Genomic DNA, 27,392 nt, shown 5'->3' with positions numbered 1-27,392 from the left:
TATTATTATTGTTTACTCTGTGCTGGGCACTCTTTTAAGTATTTTGCTAATATTAACTTATTTAATCTTCATGACAACCCATGAGGTATGTAGTAGAACTCTCTCCATTTTACGGTTGAAGAAACGGGGGCACCAAGAAGTTGTGCTTTGTCTAATGAAGGGAGGTGACATGCTCCAGGATTGGAATTCTGTGTTACAGTCTGGTTCTTAATCATTCCTTTAGCTACTCTGCCACTTAAAATAACAACCACGATAATAGTAGATCTCAGATCTCCAGCAGGAAGGATGAGGAAGAAGACACACGTGCCTACTTGCCAGCAGGGTTTGCTCCACTGCAATTTAACACTGAGCTTCCATAACTTCACCGTATCCGTAGACAAGGTCGTTGCGGTGGCGATGAAAGGAGCAATGCACGAAGGTGCAGAATAAGGCCAGTTTTTTTATCCATGAGACAGTAAGATTGTCATAAGAACAAAGTAGTGAAGGCGATCATGGCCCCTGGTTTCAGCACCTGGCATGCATCAGCCCTCTGCTGGGCACTTTCCACCATCTATCTATTCTGTCATCAGTCCTCATAACAGCCATCCAGCAGGTCGTGCCCAGCTAGTATGGATGCAGTGAGCATAGGACACGATGGAAAAGACAGATAGGAGTCTTGCCTGCACAGAGCTTATGTTCTAGTAAGAGAGACGCCAGTAAATAAATGAACAGGATCATTTGAGGGGTAGGTGGAGGATGAACAGAATGAGAAGAGGAGAGTGACCGTGTAGGGGGGGAGGCATCTTTAGACTTGTTTCCTGGGGGGGTCCTTTCTGTATTGGTGACCTCGGAGCTGAGGCCTGAAGAGTTAGGACTCAGAGATCCCAGGAAAGGGCATTTGGCAGAGAAAAAGCAGTTCAAAGGTCCTGGGGTGCAAATGAATCTAGTGTGGCCGAGGAATGCTGAGGGGTCCGTGGGACTGGAGGGGAGCCCATGAGAGGAGAGAGATAGGAGCTGACGGGGCCTGTGTGCTAAGCCAGCGGAAGCCTGCAGACTAGAGTCTAACTATATGAGGAGCCATGGGCAGTTCCGAAGCAGGAGAGAACTGATGGGAACACTAAGAGTGTGTAAGCAAGTTGCCCAGGCTCAGACTAAGCCCTGGGATCTGATTCCAGCCCTTCGGAACCAGCACGTGGGAGTCCACACATTTAGACTCACCCTGGGCACCATCCCAGGACCTCTAAGCCCCAGGAGGCCACTGTGGCCTGGCAAGGGCTCTGGACAGGGCCTAGGAAGCAGGATGTGCCACAAGCATTCTGGCTTCTCTGGGACAGTCTGCGCTGCCTAGGGAAGGGATAGGACCAGCTGGCGCTGGGGGAAGGGGCAGCTGCCACACAAAGCTCTCGTTGAGCAGAAACCCCAGCCTGCTGCCCGGGGCTGGGCCAGGAGCCAGACTGGCCTCCCAGCATGCTCAGCGGTCCTGCAGCCCAGCCGCCACCGAGGGACAGGCTTTGCCCACCATGCTCTGAGCTCAGAGAAGCCTCTGGGGTGAGGGATCTCCCCTCCACCTCCTGCCTCAGGGTCAGGCTAGGTGCATCTCAGTAAAGCACCATTTCCACAGAGTTGCTCAGGGCCAGAGCTCTGTGTCATCCTTTGTTCTGAATTCCCCCCTGCCCCAACCCTGATACCCAATTATGTAAGCTATGCACTAAGTTCTCCACACATATGACTCATTCGTTAATTGAAACAACTCTACGAGATGGGGTCCATTAGTAGTCCTATTTTGCAGATGAGGAAACTGAGGCACACAGCTAACGAAGTAGAAGATCTGTGACTCCGACCCACGTGGCCTGGTTTCACAGCCCATATTTCCTACCGTTGTATTGATTGCATGGTCCTCCTAAGACCTGGACAACATGTCACTTCCTCTGGGAAGCCTTCCTGAATACACCTCCAGTAGGAGGTAGTCGTGAGAAGAATCAGACAGTCACTGGTTCAAATCCCAGCTCTGCTACCTATGAGCTGTGTTACCTAGAGTCAGTCACTTCACCTCTCTGGTCTTTGGGATTCTTAAAATGAAGACAACAGTACTTTTGCTCATCCATGCTTTCTTTGGCTTTTTCTGAAATCTGTACCATGGTAACTGTGCTATTTATTGGGGAAAAAATTAATACAATAAAAATATAGTTCACAAAAAAGAGCAGCTGTGTAGAGAACCTAAATGTGTCACCCAAATGGCCTTCCATGAAGGCCCTGTTGTCCCAGTACCGAGAGTGTGGGCAGCAGATGGCCTTCACTGTCAGCCCCTGATCCAAGGGTTGCCTTGTCCAAGGTCACGCCTGCTCCCGGAGTGGCTCACGTCCACAGACGGTGGAGGGTGCCGCGGTATGCAGACCTGACCCTCTTGGGCCAGCTGGGATGTGTCTGGAGGGCCATCTCAGCTCGGAGCTCTCTGTGGGGCTGCTGCAGGCTTTGCGGGGTCTGCCTCACAGCGAGCACAATATGGCGGTGGTGGTGTTCTTGCTCATAGAACCCTCGAGTCATGATGTTATTAGCACTAGTAATAGTAACGTGTTCGTCGCGAGCCCATGGAGGGTCCAGACCACACCTCATTCTCCCCTCTCTCTGCAGCCCCAGGCCCGGGGATGGGAACTGTGATGATCCCCACTGGCAAATGAGGCGGTGTCTGCTGGGCGGACCTGCCCACACTGCCCGGGCCTGCAGCCCCTGCCGTCTTACCTCACAGCCTTTGGCCATGGCGAAGCCCCCTCCCAGGAGAAGGATGGTGTTCCAGGGGATGGTGTCCTGGGCCTTCTTCCATGTCAGCAGGGGCTCTATCTCTGTGTTGGGAGCTGTGCAGAGAGAAGACATTCATCCTGAGGAGCAGACACCAGTCCCTGCAGCCCTGTCTAGCTGTGTGTGTGTGTGTGTGTGTGTGTGTGTGTGTGTGTGTGTGTGTGTGTGTGTGTGTGTGTATTTATATATATATATATATAAATAAAAGGAATAACCCAGACCAACCAGATTCTTACTCTCAGAAGCATCAGTGGGAAGTAAAGAGAACTGGGCAATCAGAAGCCACACCCAGTGTCTGATTTTAGAGCTTTAGGGAAAAAATCCACAGCATCAAGGTGTGGGGTGGGGCATCAGTTCTACTCAGAATGAAAGTAGCTTTCACGGCTCACCCCCTCTGCCCCCCTCCCCCCAGCCTGAGACACTCTAGGAAACAGCCCTCTTTATAGGCATTTGAATTTGCAAACCCCATCCTGCAGAACTAGTAAAGCCAGAGGCGAGGAGTGTCCAAGGGACTTGCTCATTTTTAAGAGGGAAAACAAGGCCCAGAGAATACAGGAACTCACCCCACAAAATAGTAACAGAGCTGGGGTATCAGGCACCTAGCTCAAGGTGCCCTTCCCACAGCCCCAGCGAGAGGAAGCTCTGGATCTCCTGAGCCCACTCCCAGGCGACAGAACCATGGAGGGGACCCAATGAGGAGCAGCCAGTCCACGGGCTGGCCAGGGTTCTTTGAGGCCGGGAGGGGGCCTGGTGGGGAAGAGCTGCCCAAGTAAGAACTGGAGGTACTGATGTACGTCACAACACGGCTTAAACACGCCTGTCGGTTAAAGCAGCCAGTGACAAAGGATCACATACATGACCATGGTTATATTTCTATAAGGCATCTAGAATAGACACCTCCATATAGAAAGCAGACTGGTGGTTGGCTGTCTGGGGGCTTGGCAGGAGGGGCATGAGCGACTGCTAATGAACCAGGGTGTCTTCATCGGGTGATGAAAATGTTCTAACTGATTGTGTTGATGACTGTACGACTCTGTGACTATACTGAAGACTGTTGAATTGTTAAATGGGTGATTTGTACAGTATATAAATTACAGCTCAATGCAACTGTTTATTTATATATATATATATATATATATATATATATATATATATATATATATATATATATAAAAGGAATAACCCAGACCAACCAGATTCTTACTCTCAGAAGCATCAGTGGGAAGTAAAGAGAACTGGGCAAACAGAAGTGATAATTGAAGGTGACAGAATGGACAGAGAGGCTGCATGACATAGGAGGGGCATTAGCGGCTGAGGTTCTGTGGGGAAACAGAGGCTGGGGAAGTGGAAATAGTAAGAAAGCAGAAATTATGAGAAAATAGACACTAGGAAGAACCCGAGGGCCAGCTGTGCTGCAGTAACTGTTGGGGGGATGATTTAAAACCCCTCTTGATCCTTACATTGGACTCCCCACATTCCAACCCCCATCCTCCAAAATTGGAACTATCTTTTGCAGTACTCCATTTTTTTTTTCAACAGTGGAAAATAGTTAGATGATGACCCCTATTTCCTGACCCCTGGTCCAGAGCTCACCCCACTCCCCAGACAGAGATGGGGCAGGCTCAGCCTGTCACAGGCTGGCTCCTGCTGGAAATCCAGTGGGGTCACAAATCGGCACCCTGAAGGTCAAGGCCAGCCTGAAGACAGTCTGGTCTGAAGGGCTCAGTGATTCTTTCACGCGGAGCGGCAATGCTTTCTGGCAGTCTCGCCTCCCTCCCCACCACTTCTCATTCACTGAAACTCAGCCTGGGACGTCCATGTCCGGCCCCTTAGGCAACTGAGTTGCAAGTCCAGGGGTGACAAAGTTTTTTCTGTCAAAGACCAGAAAGTAAACATTTTGGGCTTTGTGGGCCAAGAGACAAAATCGAGGCTATTGCGTAGTAGGTACTTACATAACTAAAGAAAATAAAGGTCCACAAACTTCTTATTGAAGAAATTAAGGACTTTATTTATGGACATTGAAATTTGAATTTCATGTGATATTCCTGTGCCATGACATATTTTTCTCTTGATTCTTTTCAACTACTTAAAAATATGAAAGCCGCTCCTAGCTCATGGGGACCATACGACACAGCCAGCCGGCTGGATTGGGCCCGTGGACTGTCGCTGCTGACCCCATCCTGGACAGTCACCCTGGCAGCCCAAAGGCCCAGGGAAAGGGGAAGCAGCAGGAAGGCTTGTGGCTCATACGATAGGGCTCTCGGGTCCCAGGCCACCGATTGCCATGCTACAGGCCCCAGAACCCACTGAGCTCACGGAGACCCCAGCTGTAACCACCTTACCTTTCAAATCACACCACCACTTGAGAGACGGTCTTTGGGATGGGAAGAAGAACAAGATGGTGACAACGGCCACGCCGGTGACAGCATCAGAAGTAAACCTACAATGAAAGACAAGGCCCCAAAGCATGTGACCCTGGGCATCTCAGCAGGCCAAGGTTTGGCGGGTTTACAAATGAGGATTTGTGGGAGGGCATCAGCTGTGCGAAGGGGCCTGCCTGGTCAGAGGCCTCTGGATTCTGTCTGGCGCTGAACTCAGCATGAATGCAACCGCCCATGGATGCAAAAGCCCTTTATCCGCAGCTCGCTGGGGCTTTGAGATTCTTGAAGCCAAATGACTATTTTTCCTCCCAACTCTAGGACCCTAAGCAAAGGGACTTGACTACAGAGGAAGAATTCTAGTTTGTGGAAGCTCCATGGAACACAATAGTGGGTGAGTTCTGGTAATAGCCTTGTATTTGTTCAGCTTCTGTTTGCATTCCTCCTGGGACGGGCAGCTTACTACATGCATATGGAGTTCATGCACATCAGCACAGCCCAGATGGAGGCAGCCTTATAGCCCCTCAAAACCTAAACACCACCTTTCAGGGATCCATTAGGTATCCCATAGAGATGTTAAGCTCACAGAAGCCTGGAGCAGGCATCTTCCATTTCAGATGAGGAATCCAAGGCTCAGAAGAGCAGAAGCAACTTACTCAAGGCCAGACCATGGTCCGTGGAAGAAACTGGCATTGAACCCAGATTCTTCCAGCTCCGACTTCAATGAGCCTCAGAGCCAACTACTAACAAAAGCATGTTTAGCCCACAGATTTGGGGAGAATAGTATTCAAATGGCCAAGGAACTGGAAAAGATGGTCAAGATGACTATATTAGAGAAATATAAGTCAAAGCACCAAGGGGGTAGCATTCTGTTTGTGCCTCTGCAAAAAGGCAGGCAAACTTGAAAAGGGCAGTAATATCGAATGAGGACCTTGGGAAACATAAGGGTGGTGGGAAAATAAGTATTTAACCTTCTAGAGGGCAGCAGGCAACAGGTTTCAATACTTGACATGTGAATACCCCTTGAACTCATTATTGTGCTTCTAGGAATTCATCCTCAGGAAATAACCGGACTCTTGTGCATGGGTTATATACAGGGATGTTCATTATTGGTGAGTGAAGAAAATAGACGTCATGCACGAAAGCAGCCATAGACCGCCCGTCAATGAGTAGGTGTGGCTCCAGTCCAGCAGAACTTTATTTGTAGACCCTGACATTTTAATTTCATGTAACTTTCATGTGCTACAGGACACAGTTTGGGGCAATATTATTTAGTTTACAGTTGTTCGTATGGAAAATAATAATTCATAAATAATAATACAAGAATAAACTCTGTGTTTCAGGTCCTCTTACAACTGTAAACTTACTTTTGCCCCACCCTGTATTGTCTTTTGATTTTCCCTAGCCATTATAAAGCGTAAAAACCATTCAAACACAAGGGGTGGGTAGATTTGACCCATGAGAACTAGTTTCCTGATCTTCATCTAGATGGTGTTATAGCTCTTACCTGTTCTCTCTAGCTGTATTCTTGCCCCCGCTCCATTCTCTAGTAAATGTAATTACTGTTTTACTGGGTTCTTCCCATGAGCAATTCTAATTGCCTGACCTGTGTTATCTCATCTGTCCTCAAGACAAGCCAGTGAGAAGCCCTATGCTGATACCGTTTACAGATGGGGACACTGAGGCACAGAGAGGTTTAAGTAACTTAAAACCCTCCAACAGCTTTCCATTGCTGTCATTAAAAAAGAACAAAATATATCCAACAAGCCCGCCACAATCCGGCTCTCCCCTTCCCTCCCATTTCCCCCCCTTTGGTCCACCAGGCCTTGGTCATACCAGGCTTCTGTCAATTCTTTAAATGTCCTAAGTTGGTCCCTACCTTAGGCTCCCAGTAGACAGCCCCAGGTGTCTCCAGGTACCTCCACTATTCCAAACCTTTGGTTCTTCCCAGAACCATCCAAAGTCAAGGTCTCCGGCTCCTTCCTTTTATAATTTCACTCCTTGCACTCATTACAACAAGTTACTTTGTAGTCTACTTGTTTCTGTCTGTGTCCTCAGCATCAACATAATGCTTAGCACACATTAGGCTCTTGATAAATGTTGATCGAATGAATGAACACATGGTGTGCTCAGAGCTGCCCAATTTGTAAGAGGCAGAGCTGCCATTGGAACCCAGTTTTGTCTGATTTCAAAGCCAAAGCTCTTAATACATGAGAACCCAAACGTCTTATCATCCAAACCTAAGTTCCTTTGAAGGTAAAAGGAGGAGCTGTTCATAATTTCCAGGGACAAGAGGTATGAACCCAGCCCAGGTCACCCCTACTGCACGGCCTCTCCAACTCCACGGAGCCCACCCCAGAATCTCCCTGTTTCACTCCAGCCCATGGGTCCCCAGAGGCTCACCCAGGGATGAAGAGACTGTCCCAGCCAGGGATGAACTTCGGGTCCCGGAAGAAGAGGAGAAGGGCGAACATGCAGAAAAGAGTGAAAACGGCCTGCTCGGCAAACCTGTAATGCAGATGTGCAGGCACGTGGGGACCGTGGGCTCGGGCGGACCGCACAGTGGGGAGGCCTTGCACAGGTGCCCAGGGGGTGGTTGGGCCCAGACCATGTCTCTGAGAACTGAAAAAAGTAATTCACTCCCAGGAAGCCCCCAGCGGGAGCAGAGGGGTGCCCCACGGGGTAAGTGGTGCCTGCCTGGGACTTCCACACTCACCACACTTTTTCTGAGTATCCAGAACCCTCTCCCCCCAAACTATTCGTATGGTTTCTACTGGGAATTTCCCACAGTCCTTTGCAGAATCCAGAGACAGAAAGAAAGAAACAGAGACAGAGTCAGAAAAGCAGAGAGAAAGGAGACAGGCAGAGAGGTAAGCAAAGAGAGAAGGGCAGTCACACACAGAGAGGCAGACAGACAGACAGAAACAGAGGGGGACAAACACAGAAAGGACAGACATGAAGAGAGGGATACAAAGAGGTGGAAAGAAAGAATCCTCAAATGTTGGGGCAAATATCTACCCAATGTGCCCATTTCATGGATTGGGGAACAGGGCCCAGAGAGGGTTAGTGCCTGGCCTCGGGTCACACAGGAAGTTAGTGGCAGCATCAGCCCTGGGTGGCAGGCCTGCTGACTCCTAGTTATTTTTACCACATGACGCACATACATTAAACAAGGTCCTGGAAGCCACCCAAGGCAATGTCGAGTGTCCCATGTACCAGGAGGGAGGCAGGTCCCAACCCACCGGGGGCTTTCTGGTCCTCAGCATATCTACGCCGGCACCAGGGCAAGAGGCTGACTATGGAAGCCGCCTCCCCACCCTCCATCTCCAGGATCCTGTTTCGGCCCCTTGGTCCTGATATTCCCCTTGGACCCAGCCCCAGGGACCCAGAGATCAGGGCCGGAGGTAGCTCTCCTCCGAGTCTAAGGCCCAGCTTTCTCCCCACCCCCAGGACCCCAGAGTCACGTACTTCATGGGCCCCAGTCTCTTTAGCTCCTCCCGAATCACGGCTTGAGCCCTATTTTCTGCATCATCATTTTTCACCCCAGATGTCTTCTTCCTCCAGCCCCTGAAACAGAAAGTGGGGAAGTTAAGAGTGGCCACCGCAGGGATGCTAATTTCTCCCCAGCCCACCGGGCTGGGTCTCATCAGCTCTGCTCTGGAGGCTGCAATGGCCTTTTGAGGGGCCTCCCTCTGTGCTCCCGTTCTAAAACCAGCTCTCCGTACCTATAGCTTGGATGGGCTTTAAAAAAATGTGAACCTGATTGTATGACTCCCGGGGGGGGGGGGCTCAAACAGAAATATGAATAAATAGACAAATCAAGAGAATAAAATAGAAAAGTCCAGAAACACACCTAAACAGGGAATTTAGTTTGTGATAAAGTTGGAATTGCAGATGGGTGTGCAAAAGATGGGCTATTCAGCCAATGGTGTTAGACACACAGTTCCATGGAGCAGGACTGAGAGTGCAGAAATAAATCCATATATCGATGGTCAATTGAGTTTTGACAGGGATGCCAAGACCACTCAAAGGGCCCAAAACAGTCTTTTAACAATTGGTGCTAGGACAACTGGACAGCCACATGCAAAAGAGTGAATGTGGATGAACCCTTACCTCCTACCAGATACAAAATTTCACTCCAAATGGATTGAAGACCTGATTATAAAAGTTAAAGCTATAAAATTCTTAGAAAACATAGGGGTAAATTTTCATGGCCTTGGACTAGTCACTGTTTCTTAGATATAACATCAAAAACTCAAGCAACCAAAGATAGATAAATTAGACATCATCAAAATGAAAAACTGTTGTGTGTCAATAAATGGTGTTGGGACAAATGGGTGGTTATCTGGAACAGAAAACAAAACAAAACAAAAAACCCCTGCACACAGCACCCTAAGGATAAACTACAACTCAATTAAAATTTTAACATACAGAATGTTAAAATAGCAGAAGAAAACATGTGATTACTTTTTTTAAAATAACTCCTTTAATGGGAAGGTCCTTTTAACTATAATGGAAAATTCATAAGCCACATGTGAAAAGATTGATAAACTCATATATATATAAAATTTTCTCAAAAATTCAACATGGAAGAAAACACTATAAACAAAATAAAAAACAAATCAGGAAAAATACCTGCAACGCATATTGCAGAATAATCACTAATCTTTCAAAATACAAAGAATGCTAGAAGTTAATAAGACCAACACCAATAGTCCTTTTGAAAAAATGTACAAAAGATATAAACACACAGTATAAATTCACGGGAAAGGAAATACCAATGGTTCCACATGAATATATAAAACTTTTTCATACTGACCTTCAACAGTAAAAGTTGCTCAAAAATACTCTCACTGGCCCTGGCTGGTTGGCTCAGCAGTAGAGCGTCGGCCTAGCGTGCGGAGGACCCGGGTTCGATTCCCGGCCAGGGCACATAGGAGAAGCGCCCATTTGCTTCTCCACCCCTCCGCCGTGCCTTCCTCTCTGTCTCTCTCTTCCCCTCCCGCAGCCAAGGCTCCATTGGAGCAAAGATGGCCCGGGCGCTGGGGATGGCTCCTTGGCCTCTGCCCCAGGCGCTAGAGTGGCTCTGGTCGCAACATGGCGACGCCCAGGATGGGCAGAGCATCGCCCCCTGGTGGACAGAGCGTCGCCCCATGGTGGGCGTGCCGGGTGGATCCCGGTCGGGCGCATGCGGGAGTCTGTCTGACTGTCTCTCCCTGTTTCCAGCTTCAGAAAAATGCAAAAAAAAAAAAAAAAAAAAATACTCTCACTAAAATAAATGTAAATTATTTTTCTCTTATCAGATTGGAAAAAATCCACTTTGCTATATGCGAACAGACACTTTCATACATGGTAAATGGGAGAACAAATTAGTACAATTCTTATGGAGAATGACTTGACAACATCTATTAAAATTAAAATAAAAATGTGTTTTTTTACTAGTATTGATGATGATGAGTGAATTAACTGTGGTCTAAAGCATAGCAGGCAGGTCATCTATCATTCATAATCCCCATATCCCTGGGAAGTAAGATCTACTACAATCACCATGTATGAAGAAAACATGAAACTATAAGGCAGGGGTCCCCAAACTATGGCCCGCGGGCCGCATGCGGCCCCCTGAGGCCATTTATCCGGCCCCCGCCACACTTCCGGAAGGGGCACCTCTTTCATTGGTGGTCAGTGAGAGGAGCACAGGATGTGACGTATCCTGGAGTACTGTATGTGGTGGCGCCGCAAAGTGCAGCGTTGCTCATGTACAGTACTACTTCTGGTGACGCAGGATGCACGGTCATGGCTCCAGAAGCACGTCATATCACTTGTTACGGCTAGCAGTGACAAATATGGAACTGGACATTGACCATCTCATTAGCCAAAAGCAGGCCCATAGTTCCCATTGAAATACTGGTCAGTTTGTTGATTTAAATTTACTTGTTTTTTATTTTAAATATTGTATTTGTTCCCGTTTTATTTTTTTACTTTAAAATAAGATATGTGCAGTGTGGATAGAGATTTGTTCATAGTTTTTTTTTATAGTCTGGCCCTCCAATGGTCTGAGGGACAGTGAACTGGCCCCCTGTGTAAAAAGTTTGGGGACCCCTGCTATAAGGACAAGCCTCAGTTTACACAGTAGACAGACTTAGGAAGCCCACTCCCCAGCGAGAAGGAACCTGGGTCAAACACAGTTCAGTCTGGCTCAAAGCTCGAGTTAAACATGAAGGGTACCTCAAGGTCATTGCCCCATACAGGAAGGAGATCCAGAGCCAGGCCAGCAGCAGGAACAGCAGCATGAGGGGGAAGGCGAAAATGAACCAGGAGCCGAAATTCACCACGTCACACCGCGGGAAGAAACTGGAGAAACGAGGGAGCCAGCCGAGTGCCAGACTTGGTCGTCAATCTTGTCGTTTTGTGAGTGTGTGTGTGTGTGTGTGTGTGTGTGTGTGCGCGCGCATGCATAGAAAAACTAAAAGTATGAAAATATGCTAAATATTAACAGTAGGATGAAAAGTATTTCAAATTTTTCATTTTTTTCTATATTTTCCAAAGGTTCCATAATATACCTAGTACATGTATGATCAGAATGCATTTGGGGAGCAAAGTCCAAGGAGAACACCCAGGGCAGTGATGACCCTGTCTCCCCAGGATCCTGGCTGGAGAATCGCTTAGCATTCCCTCTAAATCCCCTCCTCCCAGACCAGAAGGGCCAAGCCTGTGCAATTAAATGTTGCATATTATTTGCATGTAATTTGCATGCTATCTACTCCAAATCCTTCACGTTTGATATTTTTACCTACAGCTCTAGCATTCCCCCCACCCCATTTCTTCTAAGTTGGGACAAAGTTCTGCGCATGTCAGGGCGGACAAGCAGTCTTAAAACTCAGACCGCAACTGCCACGCATTACCCCCTCCCTCAACTCTGGGACCAGCCCAGGAGGCTCCCCAGAACCCATTATCTTTCCTGTCTGGCCCGTTCTGATTGAGGAGACTACAGGGCCGGTCCAGACGGTCCTCAATCTGAAACAGGACCATCTGGGTTTCCGGGGTTTCGGTTGCTATCACAAAAACCCAAAGCATAGCCAGGTCTTGCTCAAAGAAAGGAGATGAGAAGACACCCAAGATCTGCAGAGGGCTCAAACCAACTGGGAAAACACTGACACCTGACCCCTATCCCACACCTTCCGAATCTCTGCACCTGAGACCAAGTGGATTTTCCCACCTCCCCCAGTGACTCTCTAATAAGCACCCATTGGCTGAGAATCACCTGTTTCTACCAACGAATAGTAATATCAAGGAATTTAAGAACCCGAGAACATAGTAGAGGTTTCAGGTTTTGAAATCAGCTGGAGAGGCAAAACAGGGATGTACTTAAAATTTCTCATGAAAATCATTTTGGTAATCCACAAGTATAGTACCGATCTGGGTGTGCCAAACCCAGCCTCAGGGACACCAGCGCGAGCTTGCCCTCCACCCTCCTGATTAGTCCTCGATTTCTTGAGTGAGTAGCAGGTAAAGAAGTCGGCCAGCATGGGGGGGGGGCATGCTGAATATCAAAGACCTTTTACTGTTATTTGTTTGCCAAATGCTTACTTGTACTCAGATAGATTAAATAAATATATGCTGCATCTCTGCTGCCCAGGAATCTTAGAAACCCCACCTCCCAGAATCCTAGAATCTTAAAATCTTAGAATCTTGAGATACAGGAATTTTAAAAATCTTTGAACCATGAGGTTTGGAATGATGGAATTGACAAGTCATGCTGTCTGAGAAACCTTCTGAGTCTCATGATGGCCTCTGTTTGCACAGTTTCAGCGATGGGGAGACTTTACCTCCCGGTGGGACCCACTCCACTGCTGGCCCGTGTGCACGGTTGCAAAGCTTCTCTCTGGACACGACAGCCACAGACCAATGTCTCCAGTCGGGGTGTTTTTAAAGCAGACACCACTCTTCTGCTCACAGCTTTCTGCTGATTCCCCATGGGGTCCTTACGACGGTTGCCTTAGTCTGACTTCTTCTTCCCGCATCTCCTCCCACAATCCCCTTCACCTTCTACACTGCAGCCTCACTGGTCTGCATGCCGTTCACCTTTGCACAGGCTCTGCCCTGTCTGGAAGGCTCTTCCCGCCTGTGTCCAGGTAGCTCACCCTCCCACTTCTAGGTCTCTGCTCAAATAACACTTTATTAGAGAGGTCGACCATCCCTGACCAACCCATATAAAATAACACCCACTTCTGTCCCTTCCGCCCCCTTCTCCTGCTTTATTTTATTTCGCAACTTATCACACTGACGTATCCCATAGTCATTTGCTTTTTCCTTTATTGCTAGTCTCCCCACCAGAATAGAAGTCCCCCAGAGCAGAGCCTCTGCTGGGTTTTGGGATTTGCGGGATCCTCAGAGCCTGGCCAATAGAAGGCACTCAAGACACACATTCCCTGGATGTTAAATGAAGGATGGGGAAAAGGAGAAGGAAACTCCAGTGCCAAGTGAGGGGCACTTGCTTTTACCTCTTGAGTCCACCAATCAGGATGAGGTTGGGACCCGTGCCCGTGAGGGTGGCAATGCCCCCAATGCTGGCTGAGTAGGGGATGGAGAGGAGGAAGCCCTTCCAGATGTTTCTGCGATATTCTTCCTCATTCTTGGAGCTGGCTGGAAGAGCCAACGGAGTCTCTGCCTCCACAGGGAAGTCTTTGCTTTAAACAAACCCGGAGAGAAGCTGTTCAGAACACGCTCAGCATTCCCGGTCTCACGGGAAAACGGCTCACATGTTGCTTGCGTTCGGAGAGCTCAATGGCTTTTTGAGAAGGTAATTTGGCACAGGCATTAAAGACCTCTAAAAACCTGAAACCCTTCAGCTCAGGGATTCGATTATTCTAAAATTTTATCCTAAAAAAGTAATTGGGCAAATGGCTCAGGTGTGGGTACAAGAGCTCACCATAGTATTCAATATATAATTTAAATGGAAAACATCCTAAATCGCCATCAAAAAGGGATTGATTAAATAAGGACGACCCTTTTTCCAGATGGAACACCAATGCACCTGTTTACAGTGATGACTTAGGTGAGCGCATTAAGATGAAAGATGTCCATTACATAAAGTGAAAAGATAGGTAACAGCACTAGTTTTTTGTTTTTGTTTTTTTTAATATTCACATATTTTATGAATATTTGAGGATAAAAAAACTCTAGTAATAAGCAAAGTCATTTTGGGCCTTTCTTGGGGGTGGAACTAGGGATTTTTTTTTTCTATTTGTATTTTTTGGGTTGTTTTCTTTGCACAGTTCAAGAGTTTGGGGAAAGAATAAAATTCTAAATTGCTAATTATTTAGTTGAAAGATAAGGATGTTGACACAAATTTACTGAGGTGGAAAGATGTTCACCGCACTCCATTAACTGAGGTAACAGCTTCCGAAATTGCATATATAGAATTATCAATATTTTTATTTAAGAAAACATATTTATGTATACAGAGAAATATCAGAAATGATCTGCAATGGTATTCACTTAACTATTTTAATCTGTCTTTGGGAGTGAGATGTTGAACATATTTTTGTTGTTGTTGTTTAAGAGTATTATTTTTTTTTTGGCTTGTGCAATGATAAAATGTTTATAAGTGAACAAAATTAAGACGTGCCCCTGTGCAACAAATCACCCATTTTTAAAGAATAAAAGATCCTCGAATACCTTTTGGCCTTGATGGCTGCATGTGCGGCCCCTTCTCCAGTGACTAGTGAGGACACGACCTGGGGCCTGAAAGAAACACGAGAAAGTAGCTGGAGACTCATGTCATGCATATCCTAACTCAAGGGGTCGGGAACCTATGGTTCGCGAGCCAGATGTGGCTCTTTAAGATGATGGCTGCATCTGGCTTGCAGACAAATCTTTAATAAAAAATAATAATAACGTTAAAAAATATAAAACATTCTCATGTATTACAATCTATTCATTTCCTACCGCTCATGTTCATGGTTGCGGGTGGCTGGAGCCAATCACAGCTGTCCTCCGGGACAACACCAAATTTTTATTGGATAATGCGTAAGTACACGAGTCGTTGCATGGCTCTCATGGGAATTACATTTTAAAATATGTGGCGTTCATGGCTCTCTCAGCCAAAAAGGTTCCCGACCCCTGTCCTAACCTCTTAGGGTGAGCGGCCTGGTCAGGAAGTGTAGCCTCCCTCGGATCGGGGCACCCAACCGGACTGAGCCTCACAGTGAGAATGAGAGAGCAGGAAGGGCCCTATGGCTCATCTCCTACAACCCCTTCTTTGTTCGGATAGGGAGACTGAGGCCCAGAGAAGGTTTGGGGTTTGCATTTAACGGACGTGGAGTGTCTTTTCCAATAAACTCAGCACAAGCTCTGCACAGGCAGATGGTGAAAACTGATTCCCAGGTTGCATGGTAGTGAGGGGCAGGGCCATCGCAGAACCCACACCTTCGAGCTGGACTCAAAGCTCCCAAATGGTGCTGGGAGGGAACACAGGCCATGGGATAAGACAGTCAGGTGCAAGATCAGGTTCCTTCTCTCTGTCCCTCCCTTGGCTCCCATCTCATTCAAAGGTTACATCAATGGCCTACGAGGTCCTACGTGCTCTGACCCTCCACCACCTCCCTCTTGCCACACAGGCGGTCTCTCTGACGCTACCTCCTGCCACCCACTCACCCAACTCCAACCACACAGGACGCACACAGGCTTCCTGTCTGTCTTGGACTCTAAGAAACTTTGTACCTGCTGACCCCTCAGCTGAGAACACTCTACAGATCCCCTGTGACCCCTCACTTCCTGCAGGTGTCTGCTCATGCACGACCTTCTTGGAGAGCCATTTCCTGACCACCCATTTTAAAGCTTCCCTTTGCCACTGCCAGGCCCCCTCCCTAGCCCTCTTTCCTGCTTTGTTCTCCTGCACAACATTCACAACTATCTGATATACTATGGCTTTCACGTGTGTGTTTGTTCTTTGTCGCCGAGGCATAAATAAGATGGTCTGAGATATTTTGTCTGTTCACAGCACCCCTGGTAGTGCCAGGCTCATCCTAAGCTCTCTGTGAATATTTATAGAATGAATGAAACAGGCCTGATGGAGACCCAGCAATGCTGAGAGCAAGTCACTTTACTCCCCACTGTTTCATCACCATTATTAAATCAGGAGCACGATGTCATGAATAACAAGCGCTACCATCGTGCGTGTAGGGCCTAGCAACCTGCTTTGACAACCTTATTCCATTTAATCTCAAAACAGCCCTGTAGGGTGGGTTCCAATATCACGTCCAGTTGGTAGGTGAACCTAATCAAGGCTCAGAAAGGTTAAGTGACCTGTTTAAATGACACAGCAGGTAAGCAGTAGAGCCAGGGTTCAAAGTCAGGTCTGTGTGGCTCCAAACCCCAAAATCTTAGCCACATTGTCACAAAGGTCACCAAAGACCAAACACGCCATTGATGGGAAGGTGCTTCCTGACTCACGTAAGTGTGAAGGATTACCATTGTCTCGGAGGGTGTTTTTGTCCTTAGAGCCTCTTGGCTTGGTCTGCCCTCCTCCTTGACTATCATGTGGTTTGTGCTCTCCTCTTCTGGGCCTGCCCTGGAGACCCTCCCCTTACCAGAACTCTCGGGGTGTCATGTGCGCCCCTGCCCTGCCCACTTTGCATTTCTGAGGAGTCCCTGGAGGTCTATGCCTAAGCCAAAGGAAGGAAAGTTGGGCGTTTAGGTCACTGGAGACAGTTTCAGAGACAGGAGGGAGGTTGCTTGCAGCACTGAGTTGTCGTCCATGAGCTCCTGGGACCAAGCAGTGGCTGTGCTATGATTTCCACCAGGAACTCACTCTTCTATGCCGGCAAGAAATAGCACCTCCGTGGGCGTAGTGTACAGGCCTTTCGTCCGCACAGCAGCTAGGAGAGGAAAGCAGGGTGTCTTTAGTGTCGTGTGAATGGGACAGGAGGGCACCCATTCTTCTATAGGCAGCCAAGAGTGCTTCTTCAGGCTCCACCCTTTGCCGAGGATCCCATACTATTCATTCAACCAAATAAATAAATTAAATAAGTCACTCAACATTCCACCTTCCTGCCCTGCCCATCTCTCTTTGGAGATGACCCCAGACCTGCAAGCACGGAGTTAGTTGTAAGACTGCTCGACAGCCCGGAACTCAAGCCTAAGCTTCCCTGAGGAGCCGTTGCCAAGCAGCTGTGTGGGAAAGACTAGTTCTGAGTGGTAATGGCTCAGCAATGAGATGGGTGACCCAAATGTCTCATTCATCTATTTAAAAAGAATTTACTGAGCACCTACTATGTGCTATTGACTATGAGCTTGGGGTACAGAGAGAACATTATACAACAAGGTCCCTGTTCCCATGAAGTCTATGTTTTAGAAAGGGATCCAGACAATAAACATATAGAGAAGGTTTTTAATAGTAATGAATGTGATGGAGGACATGAAACTGGGCCAGGTAATGGAAAAATAATTGCAGGGTGGGGAGGGGGAGCAGGTGGTCTACTGGAATCAGGGCAGCAGAGGGGCACAATGAGCTGATGGCTTTTGATTTGAGACTTCAATGATAAAAATGAGTCAGTCACACAAAGAGCCTGGAGAAGAGAGTTCTGGGCAACAAGAACAGCAAGTGCAAAGGCCCTGGGGTAAGAAGCTTAGCAGAATTTAGGAACCATGAGAAAGCCAGTGTACTGAGTAAGTAGTGAGTAGGGAAGGCCAATGGGAGACGACAGGGAGTTGGAGTGGAGTAGGCAGAGGTCAATAAAAGTCAGAAATCAATGCAAGGATTTAGAGTCCAAGATGGATATCATGTGATTGACATTTTGCAAACATCTCTGAGCCTGATAGGGGAGAATGGACTGTAGAGGGGCAAAATGGAAGTTGGGAAACCAGCTCAGAATCTATTGCATTTTCCGGATAAGATGATGCAGACTGCACTAAGCTAGTGGCCACGGAGATGCTGAGAGTGAATAAGTTGCAAATGCGTTTCAGTTCTTAGACAAGAGCTTGGTAAAACTTGGAGCCCAGAACCAGAACTCAGTCATGTGAACCCTAGCCAGTCACTTCATCAATAATGTCACTGAGTGACAAGATATGAAAACCCATATCCTTGTAGGATTTATCTTCTGTTTAGGGAGACAGACCATAAACAAATAAGTATAATATACAGTATGTGAGATGGAAGTATATGTCAATGGAGCAAAATAAAGCATGCTATTCTGAGATGAGATGCATTTTTTTAAAGGATGGTCAAGGAAAGTCCGACTGACAAGGTAACATGAAATGGAGACCTGAAGAAGATGAGGGAGTGAGCCATGCAAACTTCTGGAGAAATGAAGAGCAGGTGCAAAGGCCCTGAGGTGATAGGGTGATGGTGTATCCAGAAGCAGAAAGGAGACCAGTTGGGCCAGAGGGACCTGAGGGAGTGGGAGAGGAGCAGGAGGTGAGTTGAGAGAAGCAGCAAGGGGTGGGGGTGGCAGGAAGTAATCTGGATCATACAGGGGTCTTGGGAATCACAGTAAAAACTTTGGCTTCTCTTCTGAGTCAGATGGGAGCAAAAGCAGAAGCGTGTTTGAGTAGAGAAGTCAGGACAGGATCTATTTTTCAAAGTATCCCTTGCTTGATAGGTCAGTCTTCCTATCAGCCTTTGATAGTGTTTTGAAGACAAGAAAAATTGAAGGGATTAAAAGATCCTGGAGATGCAAGCATCACCAAGGGCAACAGAACCCTCCATCCCTGGGTATTGGACAGCGACTGGTAGCTGAACACACGGGTTCTGGGTTCAAGCCATAGCTCCATCATTTACTAAGTGACCTTACTTAGATCAGTGGTTCCTGACAGGGCCCAATTCTCCCACCCACAAACTTAGACAAACTTTGGTTGTCACAACTGGAATGTGGGATATGCTACTGGCATCTAGTGGGTAGAGGCCAGGGGTGTTCCTAAATGTCCTATGATGCACAAGTCAGCACCCCATACAAAAAAAAAAATTATCCCACCCAGAATGTCAATAGTACTGAGATTGAGAAACACTGGTTTAGATAAATCACTTAATCTCTCTGTAACCTCAATTTTTTAATTCATAAAATGGAAGTTATAGTTCTCCTAGGGTTGTCAAGAAGATCAAGGAGTTGACCCATTTGCTATCAATTAAATGTTTGTATCCTCCCCAAAACGCATGCGTTGAAACCTAATCCCCAACGTGATGGTATTAGGAGGTGGGGCTTTGGAAGGTGGTTAGGTCACAAGGGTGAAACCCTCAGAAATGGGTTTAGTGTTCTTATATAAAAAAAAAAAAGACGCCACAGAGCCCTCTGGCCCCTTCAACCATGGGAGGTCACAGAATGAAGACAGCCGTCTATGAACCAGGAGGTGGGGTCTCACTAGACACCTAATCTGCTGGCTCTTTGATCTTGGACTTCCAACCTCTATAACTGTGAGAAATAAACAACTAACCTATGATATTTTTGTTATAGCAACCTAAATGGACGAAGGTATTATTTAAAACAGACCGACAAACTTCTTCTGTAAAGGCCAGATAGTAACTATTTTAGGTTTTGGAGGCCACATGGCTCCTGTTGTTAACGACTCAGCTCTGCCTCAATACCATGCAAGCAGCCAAAGACATATACATACATGAATAAGGGTGGCTCAACCTTTGTTTTGGGGGCACTGAAATTGGAATTTCATATCATTTTCACATATCACCAAAGAGCTTTCTTATTTGGCTTTCTTTCAAACAGCTTTAAAAAAATATGTAAACCCTCCTTAACTCACACACACACACACACACACACAAAATAGATGGTGGGTCCCAGTTTGCCAAACTGTGATTTAAAGAATTTTGCAGGAACCTGAACACTGGCAAGGTTTTAGTTAATGTGGGTTACTCCTGAGAAAGAATACCAAAGTGGCCCCTGATGTCTAGAAGTGGTCTGACCAGGATACACTAGGCTGTTCTCTTGTTGGTCCTAAAAAAACCTTTACACATCAGTGACCTGAGACCAAGTCACTCTGAGACTGATAAAACGAGTCAAAGCAGGGATGCTGAAGTTGTCTCAGCACCACGCCACTTGCCACCCACAGAACATGAAGCATCCCCGCTCCTGCTGAAGGAATGGCTGCTCCGTCCTTACCCAGTCATTGAGTTCTCCCTGATTTCTGACAGCACCCAATCTGGAGCAAACCTGCCTCCTTAGATCCCCTCCACCTGGCCCAGGAGCTAATCAAGCTTGCCCCGGGATGTGCTCTCCCTCCTCGCTTGCAGCTGCGGAAATAAACCCGACCTGTTCAACTACAGATGTGTTTCTGGGATCATCGGCCGTGTGGAGTGGGAAGGAGGGTCTAGACTCCAGCCTCTGCTCTTTCCCTGTCTCACCCAGGGACGTAGGGAAGTAAGTCCCTTCCTCTCTCCAGTCTGGGCTGCTCCCTTCCTGTTTGTACCACGAGGGAGCAGGATTATTTGCTAGCTGACCATGTTATTTTCACCGTTTCTGAGGTTGGCCCCATGGACCACCAGCCAAAGTCTGAAGGCCAAATGTAGACCAGTTCACCTGGGGCCAAGGGACGGGGGCCTCGGCATTCCAGTGATGAGAATACATGTCCACATGCAATGCGCAGGACCAGAGGCCAGGGCACTGAAGCAAGAAGTACCAATAGCGTTGTTAATAGGACACTGATGCTAGCAGGCAAAGTCCTCCCCAGCAGGTGGCTGGACAGGAAGAACTCTGACCTGGTGACCCCCCACCCCCAGGCCTCACCCATCTCTAGCTCACTCTTCTCTCCACAGCCCTGGGGAAACGGTAGCATTTCCGCCAACGGCCAGGTCCCGCCCAGGAGCCTCTGGTGTAGTTAGTGGTTCTGGGGCCTCAGCAATTTTCACAAGCTCTGCAGGTAATTCTCCTGGGCAGCCAGGGTTGAGAACGACTCCCCTGAAGTTACAGATGGGGAGACAGAAGCCTCCCGAGGCTGCCCACGTCCTCAGAGGGAGCACGTGGTCACCAGTGACCTCAGTCGCCCCTGGCCCCCATCATTCATCCACAGACCCTGGCTGCTGCCGGCATCTTGAGCTGGGGGGCCCAACCTAAGACTAGGTGTGCGAGAAGGTTTGGGCTTGTGTAAGGTCTTATTCAAATAATACCAATACCCGAGTTTGTTTGGGAGGGGGGTGCGAGGATGAGAGCTTTCCTGTCTGTAGTCTTACAGCAACCTCGGAACAGCCTGGGAGAGCTAGGCAGCGGGTTACCATCCTCTTTACCCCTGGGGGAACCATGGCCCAGAGAAGTGGATTAAGATGGGGATCAAGGTAACCCAAAAGGATCAGTGACAGAATCAGGCTTGTTCTAGGACTATTGATCCAGCCCTCACCTCCACCCGCCTGAATCTCATACCACCTCCAAAGGTACCCACCTGGCCCTTGGTAGATCTGACCTTGAGCAGTTGACTCGAGTCTCAACCCTGCAGGAAAAGAGTTCTTACATCAAATTAGATAAAGAGAGCCACAGCGAAAGCTAAAGGGGCCCAGGTTAGGCAGGTGTACATCCATCCATCCATTCATTCCACACTCACAACAACCTAGATGCCACGTGTAAATGTCCCCATTTTAGGTGTGAGGAAAGTGAGGCTTGGAACAGTTAAGTAACTGGTCTATTCATCCCTTAATTCCATACATTTTTTATTGAACACTTACTATATGCCAAACAGTGTTCTAGGGGAACAAGGCCACCGCAATGAAAGAGATTGACACAAACCCCCACGCAGCTTGGAGTCTATAAGGAGACAGATAATAAACAAATCCCTCTCAACCAGGAGGCACAGGGAACTTCAAATGTGAGTCACAGTGTGGGGTTTATTACTGGTTCCTCCCAATTCCTGGAAATCTTATCATGGTTTTTATACAACTGCCCCACAGTAACTAACCTATGTGCCCGATTCTCATTTCTCATGTGAGCCTCACAACAATATATATGACATGGGAGGTCCTGTCCTCGTTTTACAGATAAGAAAAGAGCCCGGCTCCTGACCTCATGAATGAAGAGCAAAGAAACAGGTTGAGGCTTAACCCAGACTGAAAAAAAGAATCAGTTTTCTGAATGATGGCCTCTGGGCCATATTCCTAAAGGAAAGACAGGGGAGGCAAGCTAGCTTTCAACGGGCTCAGAAATGCAGGGGGAAGAACAATTGCGTTTAGATTCAAAAGCCAGGTGGAGATAAAGCGTCGACCTGGAAATGCTGAGGTTGCCGGTTCGAAACCCTGGGCTTGCCTGGTCAAGGCACATATGGGAGTTGATGCTTCCAGCTCCTCCCCCCTTCTCTCTATCTGTCTCTCCTCTCTCTCTCTCTCTCTCTCTCTCTCTCTCTCTCTCTCTCTCTGTCTCTCCCTCTCCTCTCTAAAATGAATAAATAAATTAAAAAAAAAAAAAAAAAGCCAGGTGGGACCCTTACCGGCTGAGGGACATTGGGCAAATACTTCACCACTCTGAGCTTATGAAACGTGCATCATGGAGGGCCACCCATGCAGGGGTGTAGTGGAGGATCTAATGAGACCGCTCAGGTAGGATGCTGAAGAAGCCCCTCCACCCCACCCCTCTGTCCCCCAGGCAGTGCTAGGAGCAGAGCTGGGTGAAGGAACTGACAAGAAGCCGCAGGCTGCCCTCCAAGGCTGAGGACCTTGGGGTCTTGTCCAGCGAGCCCCACCCTGCCTGGCTCTGTCTCGCTCTGGCATGGTGCTCAGGAGAACAGACTCCAGATTCGGAAAGAACTCAGCAACTACTCACCACACTACCGTGGGTGAGTCATTTTGCCTCTGAACCCCAGTCTCCTCATCTCTAAAGTGGGGATCATCTGCCTCATAGTACTACTGTTAGGAAGATTAAATGAGCTAATTGGTACGAGAAATTTAGCACTGAGTCTGGCATACGGTGGGTCTTCAGAAAATGGAAGCGCACATTATCACTGTTGCTATGGCTGTCCCTCATGGACGCAAAGCTCCTGAGAGCCTCCTCGCCCCTGTCCTGACCCGCCAACAGAGCCTCTGCTCCCTCCGCCACTGTCCTCACCTCACCTCGCAGAGACCAGAAACTGGGTAAAAGGGAGCATCTCTTTTTGTACTGAAATGAGCTTTGTTTCAGGTCTTAGGATTGATCATTAACCCAGTCTCGCTGTCTGATCTCACTGCCCGCAAAAGCAGTGTCTGCCCCAAGCCCAGGGTCTCCTCCCTCCTGACACCCTGCAGCATCAGAGAGAAGACTTGGGTTCTACTTTGTGCCCAGCAATGGCATGTGACCTTGGGCAAGTCCCTTCCCCTTCCTGGGTCTCAGATATTTCATCTTTATAATAAGAGACTTGGCTTTCAAACATTTTTTTTTTTCTTTTTTGGCCACTAGACTTTTTTTGGGGAAAAAAATCTTGTGATGGAGGCAGAATAACAGAGATTAAGAGCACAGGGTCCGAAGTCAGCCAGTCTGAATTCAAACTACCAGAGCAGCTGATTTGAAAGCAGGCGACCTTGAAGCTGCTTTATCCTCTTTTATTCATTTCTTCCTCAATTTCCTCTGAATGGGGTCAGTGCTAGCTCCACGTCACTCAGGTGTAAGGCCCCAGGAGGGGTCCTTGCATAAAGTAAGTGCTCAGTAAACATCTATGATTGTTACTTGGAAGCTCAGTGTATAGAACAGGTAAGGTGGGGTGGCTGCAGTCAAAAGGAGAGGAGTAAAGTCTTTACATGCATGTGTAATCTGGTTAGATCTTTGCAGAGTGCCCCTAAGAAAGGCCGACCCAGTTCCCTCTCTCTCTAGCAGTGCATAGGGTTCCAATGGCCCCATTTCTGCCAGCACTTGGCATTCTCCAGCTTTCTGGTTTTCTTTCCAGTCTCATTGAAGTCAATCTCATTGTTGTTTCCATTTGCATTTCTCTGGGCGTTAGTGATTCTGAGCATTTCTTCAAATGCTTTCAAACAAGGTTTCATTCTCGTACCTACGTCACAAGACGGTTTTGAGAGGTGGAGATAATATATGGAAAGCGTTTCACTCTTTGCTTAATTCACGGTTAATTTTCAATAAATGCAACACTTTTTTTTAAAGTACCATGGTTTGTCTTAGTTCATTTCCAGTTATTATTATTATTATTATTATTATTAAAATACTGGGCACATAGTAGGCGCTCAATTAATGCATTCTGTTTGACTTCCCTGACACCCTTGGGACAACCCCATTCTCACTTTTGCACCCTGCTGGGGTTGGCCCCCAGTCCACATCCTCAGCCTCACCTGGGGTCTCTTCATTCTCACAGTTGAGGTCCCCCTGAGTCTCCTTCTGGCCAAAGAGACTCCTCAGGATGGCGGTGGCGATGGGCATCATCATGGCGGTGGAAGCAGTGTTGCTCAGCCACATGGACAGGAAGGAGGTGGTCAACATCAATCCAAGAATGAGCCTGGGAATGGAGGGAGTTAGAGGCAGATCTAGAACTGGCGCCCAGACCAGGAGGTGCCCTGGGCTGAGTGTGCCATCCCTGAGGCATCCAGCCCACTCGTTTTACAGATGGCCCCTGTTGCGAAAGAAAGTTGCCTTGGTTTGGTACCAACACCTTCCACCATTTCACCCCAAATAGCCTTCCCAGCCCCCTGCCACGCTCACCAGCACCCAAACAGGCCCTCCTTTCCATTGCTCGGTCCCTACCCCACCAGGAATTTAAGTTTCATGACCTCTATTCTTTACACTCAACTTTTGATCCACCTGGAATTCATCTAGATGTACGTATGATGTCAGCTAAAGTAGATCTTTTTTCAAAGGATAAACTAATCATCTCAACCCCCACCATTTATTGAGCAATCCCTTCCCTCACTGATTCAGATTTCTTCTGGATTATTTATTCTGTTGTTTTTTGTGTTTTTTTTTACATCTATTTCTGAACTAGTGTCGTACAGTTTCCATCGCTGGAATGCTAAAATATGTTTGCCAGCAGCCCCACCCATTCTTCCAGGTCAAATGTAAGCTCTTCTGTGATGTGACGTCACCCCTACCCCCATGTGGGCTCCTATGGCATGAGTGTCCCTTGGGTATCAAATTCTGTTATAGATGGACTCTCTCTCCGGGACGGACAGGTCCTCCATGAGGAAAGAGTTTCAGAACCTCATAGAGTGCTTGGCCCAGATCAAAGGCTAAAAACCTATGCGTTCTCCAGAACCTTCTTCTCCCTCACCCCCACCCATATACCCCCATCACAAAAAGAGCTCTCAAATTCTGTCCGGCTCCACCGCCACCACCCTAGTTCAAGCACCCAGTCTCCTAGCTGGGCTGCACCCAGCTTCTCATTGCTAGTCAGCCTGTTCTCTGAGGAGGTTTTTAAAAAAAAAAAAAAAAAAAAAATGCAAATCTCATCATCTCACTCTCCAGTTTACAATTCTTTGAAACAGAGTTTCCTAATCTGGGCGGGGCCCTGGATTTCATTCAAGATGGGAAAGAGGGAGAAAAATGTCTTTATTTTACTAACATCTCATAAAAATGATTTCTTTCCTCAGTAAACACAGGCTGCAAAGTTCAGTGATATCAGAAGCACCTGGGACGTGGCCATCAATGAAGGCCACAGATATTTTCATGCCGCATTACCGTATAACCGGCGCGGACATCTTGGAACGTCATTGACACTCAAAACTGCCTCAAAACTCTAAGTGCTGTTGGCCCTGGCCGGTTGGCTCAGCGGTAGAGCGTCAGCCTGGCGTGTGGGGGACCCGGGTTCGATTCCCGGCCAGGGCACATAGGAGAGGCGCCCATTTGCTTCTCCACCCCCCTCCTGCTTCCTCTCTGTCTCTCTCTTCCCCTCCCGCAGCCGAGGCTCCATTGGAGCAGAGATGGCCCAGGCGCTGGGGATGGCTCCTTGGCCTCTGCCCCAGGCGCTAGAGTGGCTCTGGTCGTGGCAGAGCGATGCCCCGGAGGGGCAGAGCATCGCCCCTGGTGGGCATGCTGGGTGGATCCCAGTCGGGCGCATGTGGGAGTCTGTCTGACTGTCTCTCCCCATTTCCAGTTCAGAAAAAAAAAAAAAAAACAAACCTCTAAGTGTTGTTAGGCCAGTCAATGACTGCAAAGGGGTACCTGTGGAACTCTAGCACAGATTTGTGACTTTAAAAGAATTATTTGGGTGACTGCATTTTGCTGTAATTGTTGTGGTCATTGTTGTCTTAAAGCCCCTATGCTTTGCTTTATGATTTAAAAACATTATTCCGTAATACTCTGGTTTCTCTTCAGATCGCATACATCTTTCGTCTTTTAAAAACATTATTTCGGGAAGATTCACCTTATTGCAAAAAGGAAAAGAGAAAAACAAGATGGAGAGAACAACAGTGACCCTATTTTAAAAGCCATTCAATTGTCTGAGAAAAGAAGTTCAAACCTAGCAAGAGTGGACTCTGCCTCCTCCTGTCTCTCTTAAGGCCATTTTGACCCATTCCCCACCCACCCGTCCCTTGGCAGGTAAACGGCAAACAAGGATGGTAACGGCCTGCATTCGCGGTGGGGGCCGAGGCTCTTCCATACTGTCGTTTTACAGGCAGAGAAAGGTCATTTCCCAGAACAAGCAAGATGGAATTCAGTCCTTTCTAAAACTACAGGACACGAATCCCTGGGGGAGGGGGGGGGGTGCCCAGGTGTAAGCACTTCAACCCATGTCCTAGTGATTCTTATACATTTTTGAGAATCCTTGCCCCAAGAGCCTAGAACTGTGTCTGGCATACAGAGAGGGCTCATTAAATATTTAAGGAATAATTAAGTACATGGAAAATGGGACCCAATGAGCTTCTTGGCCTGGATGAGTAACAAGGACTTTGGGCTCCAAGAGATGTGGTCCTTCTGCCTCCCACGTTCAGGCTGGACCCGTTACCTGGCCTTACCTGGCCGGCTTCACCCCGACGAGAGTCAGGATCTTGAGGGCGATTCTCCGATGCAGGTTCCACTCCTCAATGGCGCTGGCCATGATCAGACCGCTGAGGAAGAGGACGTTGGTATCCAGAAAGTACTGGGGGCAGACTATGCTGGACCGCAGGATACCCAGGAAGGGGAAGAGGGTGATGGGCAGCAGGGCCGTCACGGAGAGGGGTAGGGCCTCTGTGCACCAGTACACCGCCATGAGCAGGATGACAAACAGGCAGCGGCCTTCCTGCAGGGGGTGGGGGAGATGCAGGCTCAGGGGGGCAGCAGAGCTCAGGTGGCAGAGGGAGTAGAGGCCCCAGAGCAGGGTCCCTCAAGGCACATCACTTGAGGAGGCAGTGAAGAG

General features: G+C 47.9%; 1 protein-coding gene across 2 annotated transcripts in view; it reads right to left on the bottom strand.

Annotated features, from left to right (window-relative positions):
• Positions 1-27,392, bottom strand: part of SLC13A3 (solute carrier family 13 member 3) — a 58,803-nt gene that overhangs the window by 9,722 nt on the left and 21,689 nt on the right. Inside the window, exons 2-12 of one of the 2 annotated variants that reach the window (XM_066235922.1) lie at positions 27,010-27,275; positions 24,394-24,557; positions 21,537-21,584; positions 16,966-17,032; positions 14,832-14,897; positions 13,655-13,840; positions 11,379-11,504; positions 8,622-8,720; positions 7,557-7,661; positions 5,118-5,215; positions 2,719-2,831 (exon numbers count right to left, since the gene is read on the bottom strand). In XM_066235922.1, the coding sequence (XP_066092019.1) occupies positions 2,719-2,831; positions 5,118-5,215; positions 7,557-7,661; positions 8,622-8,720; positions 11,379-11,504; positions 13,655-13,840; positions 14,832-14,897; positions 16,966-17,032; positions 21,537-21,584; positions 24,394-24,557; positions 27,010-27,275 (1,338 nt within the window). The remainder of the gene's footprint in view (positions 1-2,718; positions 2,832-5,117; positions 5,216-7,556; positions 7,662-8,621; positions 8,721-11,378; positions 11,505-13,654; positions 13,841-14,831; positions 14,898-16,965; positions 17,033-21,536; positions 21,585-24,393; positions 24,558-27,009; positions 27,276-27,392) is intronic. The other variant, XM_066235923.1, reaches the window with a different exon arrangement.

This window comes from Saccopteryx bilineata, chromosome 6, assembly GCF_036850765.1.
Source record: "Saccopteryx bilineata isolate mSacBil1 chromosome 6, mSacBil1_pri_phased_curated, whole genome shotgun sequence".
NCBI classification, from domain to species: domain Eukaryota; kingdom Metazoa; phylum Chordata; class Mammalia; order Chiroptera; family Emballonuridae; genus Saccopteryx; species Saccopteryx bilineata.
Note: the sequence above shows the minus strand (reverse complement) of the source record. Positions and strands in the feature narration are given on the sequence as shown.